The following is a 9,105-nucleotide window of genomic DNA, read 5'->3' as shown; positions in this document are numbered from 1 at the left end:
AAGGCCTGGAAGCCGGAGCCCCGGCCACCGCCCAGACTGCCTCCCGGCCGGGTAAGCACCCCACGGAGGGGGCTTGGGGTGCTCCTGACCGTTCTAACCTCTCGGGGCCTGGGCAAGACGGCTGGCCGTTCTTGGGCCAAGTTAGAAAGGAAACGCCCTCGTTTTCAGTTAGCTCAGAAAGGAAACACTCTTGCTTTCACGTTATTTAGCTCAGTTGCAGGACTCCCGAGGAGTGACTTTCATTTTTCAGTCTTCGGGCGGGTAGGTGGGGGGCAGGTTCTGAAAAACCCCAGCTTGATGGCTACTTTCCTAGAAGCCAGTCTGAGAGCATTCATGATTTAAAAGAGAAAAGCTGTGAAAAGCAAATATTTATTTTAGTTTCAGAATAAGGCATGCTTTGTGTCGAGGAATTCCCAGAGCAAAATCTGACTAGATGCCAGATTGCTCACACCACGCCCTGTTCATTTTTCTTTAAAACACACACACACGAACTTTTTTTAGTAATTGAAAAGCAAATCTTTTTGTAGATCAAATATGAAATCGATGTTCATCTGGCCTATTACATCAGACCTCTCAAAAAAGTAAAAGTGTCTATTACAGCCAGTGCTGAAGGAAACCCAGTGGGCAGGATACCGGGTTGCACCCCTGACTCCCCTTGACCCCAACCCACATATCCTTTCTCTGTGGGAATGTGGATCTGAAAGCCCAGAGCAGAGAAACCAAGTTCCCGTCCCTTGTTCTCACTACAGAGTTGGAGGAATTTGCCACCACAAGGGCAGGAAGGCCAAAAGGAAAATAAACATGGAATGAACATGTCCATGGGGGAAATGCTTGTTTTTCTAGTAAAATTGTGCGCCAGTTTTTCTTCTTTACTCTTCCCTGGTGGAGGTCTTTGTTTAGGGATTCAGTAGCTGTTTCGGAGTAAAATATGAGTGGGCACTGGGTGCGGCCCTCACTTGGAGAGCCAGGCCCCGCTCACACTTCCTGGGGCCCTGGGAGCTTGGGATCCTGGAAGGAAGGGAGCAGCTCAGGCCCCTTATTCTGCTGGCAGGAGGGAGAGTTACCAACCCAAATGCCCCGTTCTGCCAGCCAGGTGCCGCACCTGAGGAAGCTATGTCTGCTTCTGAACCACACGTTCTGTCTTCTCCAGTGTTTGTTTTTCTGATTTCTGTGAGCTTCTGAAATGACTCCGAAAATCTACCGCAAAGAATGTGTTTTGGGTCCATTTGGGAAGAAAAGATCATGAGGAAAGGCCAGGTCAGAGGAGATAGAACAAATTTACAGTGGAATCTGTCATCGTACTGGTGGCTGAAGTGTATTGAATGTGGTTCTGGGCACTGTTCTAAGCACCTTGGAAGCATTAGCTCACTCTGTCCTCACCACACCCAAAAGGTAGGTTCCAATCCAATCCCCAGTGTACTGGAAGTTTCGATGAGACAAAGTAACTGGCCCAAGGCTTTCAACCTGTTAGTTGTGTGGTTGTGCTTTTGTGCCATTTGGCTGTGGAGTGAGTGGGTTGTGGAGTTGTGTTGTGTGGGTTTGGGAAATCAAAAATAGACTCTCTGTCTTTCCAGTTCAAAGTTAATCTCCATTGGTGTCTGACCAAACACCTCCAGGGATCTTTCTCAAATTTAAGTTCCTCCCTTTTGTACTATAAATAAATGTCACACAAGAGAGGCAATTATATTTAATAAGTAATATTGAGAGAATTATTTGGGGATGTTAGGGAAAATACATCAAGATGTGTACCTGGCCACATGCAAATAAACTCCAAGTTCAATAAAAAATATTTTTAAATAGTTTTTTAAAAAAATGTATTTATTTATTCATACAGAACTGGGGTACAGGCCAGAGATGCGGAGGGTGAGAGGATTCACCAGGGACAGAGTGGGGAGCAGAACGGGCAGATCCACGAAGTACACTGCTGAGGGGAGCAGCGGGCGGGTCAGGAGAGGTCTGCCTCACCATGTGGTCACCTCCGGAGCAGTCGGGGATCAAACTCATGCGGAAGTGGACTTTAGCTTCTTAATGCTGTTTTAACCGGCTGCGCCACCAGGGAGGGCCACAATAAAAAAATATTTTTAAGGAAGCCATAAGTTACTGCATACATAGGAAGACTTGAAGAAAATAAACTTGCTATTATCAATCTGGAGAGAAGATAACTTTCTAATCTATTAAAGAGGTCATAAAAATAGGTCATATTCACGTTTTAAGAAATTTCTTTATGTCAAGAAACAAAAAGAATTATAAATCAGAGTTAGAAAATATGAGATAAAATTGACCATGTTAATAGAATGAGCTTATGTTAATCAGCCACAAAAGCGAAAAATAGGGCCCTCCCTGGTGGTTTGTATCCTGGCAGTGGGTTAAAGCACCATATTATGAATCTATTACTTCAGAGCAATGATTTGATTCCCAGCCTGGAGGTTACCCAAGTGGCATGACAGACCTCTCTTGATCCACCTGCTGTTCGCCTCAGCAATGTATTTCAGTCAATCTGCCTGTCCTACCCACTCTGAATCTGATGCATCTTTCACCACCCGCCCCCCCCACACCTCTAGCCCGTACCCTAGTTCTGTATGTATAAATAACTAAATCTTTAAAAAAAGAAAACAGTTCCAGAAGAAGACGTAGAATTGATAACATGGGGACAATCTTCAGCCTCAGAATTATTCAAAGAAATGCAAATGAATTGAAAAAAATCAGTTTACTCATACTGGCATACATGTGGAAAATTTAGTTTAATCTTACTGGTTCTGAAAGTGTAAATCGGTGCCATCTTTTGGAAATCAAGCGGGATATATGCAGCAAAGATCATTAAAAGTAGTCATTAATTCATTCTAGAATAGCTTGAAGGAAAATGTTTACACTAAAGAGAAGTTTCAACAGAAAATGCTTGTCATGACCTTGCTAATAATGGTGAAAAAAAAACTGGCAACAAAGTAAATACCCATAGTAGAGGTCATTTGAAATTAACATGAAGTTAAATTAAAGGACAGTTGTGAAGTTTATGTAGTAATATGAGCAATGTTAGGATATGTGAATAAACACAGCAAATGGAATGTATTAGTAAGTTGGTACGTTAAATTAGGGGTGTAAATTTGTATTTATTGTAATTGGAACACACCTTCCTGCTGAAGCTACAGTGGGAAAGGCAGGGCTTTTCTGTAGGGAAGATCTGGGACTGACAAATGTGTTCAATTGTGTGACCTCAGGCAACTAAGTTAACATCTCTGACCAAATTTCTCAAAGTGTGATATAGAGGATAATATCTGCCTTGGGGGCTTTTGACTGTTAAGTGAAATTATACTTCAGAAGCACCTAGCATAGTGGCTAGTACACAGACATCATTGTTAGCAGAGCTGCAGTAGAATGCGGAGAAGGACTGAAACAACATAGACGCAAAATGCTGACACAGTGCTGCTATTGTGGGTATGGGCAATTTACTCTTAAAAGTGTGGCGCAATGGGTTAAAGCTTGGCACAGCGCTATGAACTAGCAGCAGCCACTGCAACACAAGTTCTATCCCGGGCCCCTGAGGTGTCCCACATGGCGCAGCAGACCTCTCCTGTTTTGCGCATTGCTCCTCTCAGCACTGTGTTTCAGTAGATCGGCCTGTCCTGCCCCTACTCTGTCTCTGGGGAATCCTCTGACCCCTTGCCCTGACTTCTGGCCTACACCTTTTGGGGACCTACCCTGATCTCAGGCTGTTGAAAGGCAGACACAGGCAGGATCCTAAGGTGGGAACCATGTCGGTGAGCAGATATTAAAAAAATTAGGGGGCCTCCCTGGTGGCGCAGCGGGTTAAAGCACAGCACTAAAGAAGTCAAAGCCACTTCCGCATGAGTTCGATCCCCGCCTGCCCCGGAGGTGACCACATGGCGCCGCAGACCTCTCCTGACCCGCCCGCTGCTCCCCTCAGCAGTGTACTTCGTCGATCTGCCTGTTCTGCTCCCCACTCTGTCTCTGGTGAATCCTCTCACCCTCCGCATCTCTGGCCTGTGCCCCAGTTCTGTATGAATAAATAAATCTTTAAAAAAAAAAAAAAAATTAGGGGGCCAAGGAGAGTGGGCGTGAAGAAGACAGGGGAGTCAGAGTGGGGTGCAAGTCTTGCTCTGCCTTTAGCAGAGGTTTATTTTATACATTTCAAGCAGCTGTGGGATGACGTTATCCTATGAAAAGGGCTGAGATCACAATCACCTTTTTTCTAAGAATAGTCTGGGGTCATATTGACCTTTAGTTGAGATTATAACATTTAAAATCAATCTATCAAGTTTAAAACAGGTACATAGATTCACAAAGTATAAGACTAATATTTCTATATTTACCATAGTGAAGATTAACCAAAATAAAGTCCCTCAAACCTTATCTATTACTTAATGGCTTTCATTCTAATTGAGATATCCTAGGAGGTGAAGGAAAGTGAAGGCAGGCAGAGGGAATTTTCTTGTAAATCAAATTATGGTAAAGTTCTTTGAAAAACATGTTAGAAAGTTTAAGTGAATTTCCTTGAAGTCTAGACAGTAGAAAACTTAATTAGCTCTGAAGAGGAGACTTGGGTGAATTTCCTTATCTAAAGACTAGATAGTAGAATCTGGAAAAAATTAGAAAGCTTAAGTGAAATGTTTTGAAATTTAGGCAGTAAAAAACCTGATTAGCTCTGAATAGATGACTTGGGTGAATTTCCATATCTAAGGACTAGATAGCAGGAAGTTTGAATGGTTCTTTAGAAACTAAATAGAAGGCTTATGAGATAGTAGAGTGATGAGAGTTAGGTTTTCTTCCATCTGGGCAGTAAAAGAGTATATTCCAATACTGCCTTAATATTGACTTTGCAATGACAGCCAATTGCTTTTATTAATCAGCCTTTTGACTTCAAGAGGAATTTCTCACCCAGGTGCAGTGCTTGCTTGTCTGGGCCAGGTAGCGCCTTAAGAGGCTAAGGCAATCCAGTTGTAAACTGAAGGTCGCTCAGGATATTTTGATATTATGATTATACAAAAAAGGGAGGTCATAACATAAGTTAGCATGGAAAATCTGATTTTTGAGAGCATTCCCTCCACCTGGAATATGTCTGTCGACAGAGGTTGCATATCTTGTGTTATACACCCTAGTTTTTATATGCATAAAAATCAATAAATCTGGGGCCCTCCCTGGTGACACAGTGAGTTAAAGCACAGCATTAAGAAGCCAAAGCCACTTCAGCATGAGTTTGATCCCCGCCTGCCCCGGAGGTGACCCACAGGGCACTGCAGACCTCTCCTGACCCACCCGCTGCTCCCCTCAGCAGTGTACTTCGTCGATCTGCCTGTTCTGCTCCCGACTCTGTCTCTGGTGAATCCTCTCACCGCCCCTGCACCTCTGTCCTGTACCCCAGCTCTGTATGCATACATAAATAATCATTTTAAAATAAAAATAAATAAATAAATAATAAATCTTTTTAAAAAAGTGTTACTATCAGGAAAAAAATAATTGAAAACCAGAACCAAACCAGAACGACAATGGGCTTACCGGTCACATGTTCCCACCTCTTATCATCTGTCCTCTTCCTCTGTTGCCCTCTGACCTCCAAACCCCAAGTGGTTTGTATCTTGGCAGTATAAACCCAAACCCCAGAACCTCTTCCTTGTTTTAAGGCTCTGTTCACAGAAGTGTGTTCTAAATCATATTAGTTTACACTGTCATTTTTCTCTGGAGAAAGGTTACTTTGAAAGGCTACAATAAATCAATATAAGTCTTTTTTCTCCTCTGTAGATCTTAACAAGTACGATTAGTTTTCAAAAAAAAATCTGTTTCTTGTTTATAACATTGATTTGTTACATTTTTATAGCAAAAGTTCAAAATTACATGTTTTCTTCATGAGCATGTCAAATGTTTTTAAGTGATAGCACACTCTTCCTCTTTTTGTGTTTAATTTTAAGGCCTGTTTCTAGGTAGATGCTAAGTTCAGACTCATCTTAAAACACATTATACATTGTCATTTGCCTGGACTAATGGTGTTACTCAAATACAACAGTGATCAGTTTAGAGGATAGGAGGGTTTCCCTGTGTTCACAAATTATACATTAAAAGTCCCTTAAAGGAAAAGCAATGATTTTTTTTTTCCAAGAGAGGCAAAAGTAATAAGTTTATAAAATGTGGGACATTACAGCAGTTATCTGATTCTTCCTTCTTAAATAGTGGGGGTTAACTTCTTGAAGACGTTAAAAAACTATTAGCATTCATTGCAGTTTATAGCATATAGTTATATTTTAGTTTGTCTTCTTAAAAACAGTATTTTACAATGCATTTTAATGCAATTGGATGATAACTAATGTGTTACTTCTGAAGTGTGAGATGCTTCTCAGAATCACAAAATAAACCATTACGTACCTTCCAGAACCAAAAGAGAGTTCTCTACAAGAGCCTAGCAATACTCTGGGAGAAGCAGAATACAGATAGGAGGCACTGGATCTTTCTCAGAGGGAAAAGGCACAAAATAGTTCTTTTTAGGCAGGGTGTTGCTTATTTAAATCAGTTACTAGTCCTCAGTGTTTTACATGAGTCTAGAAATGAGATCACCTGCTCGCTAGACACATATGCTGTGAGAGAATAGACCTCTTCCTCTGAGGCTGCCAGTGGCATTCTTGCTGAGAGAAACCATATCTCAAGTACCTACAAGTTCTGCCTTTGCGGTGGCTGGGCCTTGAGAGGCTCCACAGATGGGGAGGAGGACTGTTATATACTGTGTCTTTAAAATATATGTGCATTTGGGTCTCATTTCAAAGTGAGCAGCTTAAAGCGATCACAGTATTCACAACTCTGCCCTTAAACATGCTTTCTGTATGCAGCTTCTCCCGTCAGTCATCAGTGAAGCAGCTGTCTGTTAAATATTAATGTTTACGTGAACATGATTATTTAGTGCCATTCCAGGTCAAAGGTCAATACAGCTTTGTTTTAGGCCTCCCTAGGCCTAGGATTTAAGTCTCAGCGCTATCAAGCTATCACCACTGCTGCTGCCTAAATTCAGTCCCCTGGGAGGGAGCTGACCCCCCCTCCCATGGTGCAGCAGACCTCTGCCCTCTCCCTGCTGCCCCCCTCAATAGTATGTTTTTATAGATCCACCAGTTCTGCTCCCCACTCTGTCTCCAGTGAATTCTCTCACCACCCCTATACCTCTGGCCTATACTCCAGTTCTTCTATTTAGATTTATTTATATAAATAAATCTTGAAAGTAAGTATGTATTTGTTGTGCTTTTCTAAAACAACTTAGAAATATGGTATTCTAGCCTCTGTTATAAAAATTAGTTGCTAGAAGCTGTGAACGTTTTCTAGTTCCCTAAATGAAAAGTTGGATTCCAGAGAGTTTCTATGTGGATCTTCTGTATGAATTCAAGAACGTGCCTTAACTTTTCAGATTTAATTTTTCTCATCCATTGAATATATCACTTCTGTTTTTCTTAAGCTGAGGTTAAGAAGAGCCTACATGAGAGGTGAATTTGACTTTTTAAAATTTGTTTCAAAAATATTTTCTTTGATAAATCCACTTCCTAGAACTTTAAACTTAAATGGTTTTTAAGTTAATACAAATTTTCATTCTATAGAATCTAAATGCTTCTCCAGATGTTCACAGGCCCTGCTGCTCTGGTGCACCCCCATTCTGACCCAGCTGTCCTGGAGGCTGACACTCCACACTTCCTCTTATCCAGGTGCTAGCCGGATCCCATAGTCATCATGGTGGCATATTTTTGTCTTATTAAGAGAATACAATGGGGGACTCCATGGTGGCGCAGCGGGTTAAAGCACAGCACTGTGAAGCTGTCGCAGCCACTGAAGCATAAGTTTGATCCCGACCAGGGAGCTGACCCACATGGCACAGCAGACCTCTCCTGTCCAGCCCACTGCTCCCCTCAGCAGTGTACTTCGTTGATCTGCCTGTTCTGCTCCCCACTCTATCTCTGGTGAACCCTCTCATCCCCCTGCACCTCTGGCCTGTCCCCAGTTCTGAATGCATAAATAAATAAATCTTTTTTTTTTAAGATTTATTTATTTATGCTTACAGATCTAGGGTATAGACCAGAGGTGTGGTGAGTGAAAGGATTCACCAGAGACAGAGTGAGGAGCAGAACAGGCAGATTGCCAAAAGTAAACTGCTGAGAGGAGCAGCAGGCGGGTCAGAAGAGGTCTGCCACGCCAAATAAATCTTAAAAAAAAAAAGGGGGGAATACAATAGTCTTCACTTTCAGTTAGTAGGCATTCTCTCAGCAGTTCTTGCTGGACTATTCCAGCAAACAAGCTGTCTCTCTTAGTAAATTAGGAAAAAAAAAATCTCTTACAAATTGTTTATCTTCTTTCACAGCAAATGATGAGCCCCCAGTTAGCAAGGCTGGGCAGGATCTGGTTTTGCATCTGCCCACAAACGAGGTAATTTTGGATGGGCGAGGGAGCACGGATGACCACGCCATCGTCCGGTATGAGTGGACACTGCTACAAGGTGACCCCTCAGTGGACATGAAGGTAACTCATGTTATCATTGTAATGAAAGTTAAAGTTTCAGCGACAGGGTCTTAGGTAACAACCAGGATTTTGTCCCCAACATAGTGGTAAGCTGACAGAGAGGTATGACCCAGCAATCCCACTCCTAGGTATCTACCCAAAAGAGTGGAAACAAGGTATACAAAGCATACACAGTATTCCACCAATGGCTGAAAATCATTGAGTGAACAGTGACCCAGAGCCTTTCCTTTGGAGCTTTCCCTTGTTCTGCCTTTTTTTTTTTTTCAATGAATAATGTAATAGTTTATTTTTACATCATTTTGTACATTTTTCCATCTCAGTTGTAATCCCCTTGGGCTTCCCATCACCAAATCACCCATGTGCCATCACCATAGTCCAGTGCATTTCCTCCCCCCACTGTTTTTGGTCCCATTCTCCACTCCACCCCCATAAAATGTGCCTGGTATATACCTGTTCATTATTATTATTTTCTTGCCTGGTCTGTTATCCTCCTACTATGAGTGAAACCTTCTGATATTTTTCCTTTCTGGCTTATTTCACTAAGCATGATCTTTTCCAGCTCCATCCATGTTGCTACAAAAGGCATGTGTTTATTTTTTTGGTTGCTGA

General features: G+C 42.1%; 1 protein-coding gene across 1 annotated transcript in view; it reads left to right on the top strand.

Moving 5' to 3' along the window:
* Nucleotides 1–9,105, top strand: part of LRP11 (low density lipoprotein receptor-related protein 11) — a 37,627-nt gene that overhangs the window by 2,060 nt on the left and 26,462 nt on the right. The window contains exons 2-3 of the mRNA XM_012735067.1: nt 4–51; nt 8,339–8,496. Of these exons, the coding sequence (XP_012590521.1) occupies nt 4–51; nt 8,339–8,496 (206 nt within the window). The remainder of the gene's footprint in view (nt 1–3; nt 52–8,338; nt 8,497–9,105) is intronic.

Source organism: Condylura cristata, unplaced genomic scaffold (assembly GCF_000260355.1).
Source record: "Condylura cristata isolate star-nosed mole 26May11 unplaced genomic scaffold, ConCri1.0 scaffold00001, whole genome shotgun sequence".
NCBI lineage: Eukaryota > Metazoa > Chordata > Mammalia > Eulipotyphla > Talpidae > Condylura > Condylura cristata.
This window is presented reverse-complemented; position numbering and strand designations above follow the sequence as displayed.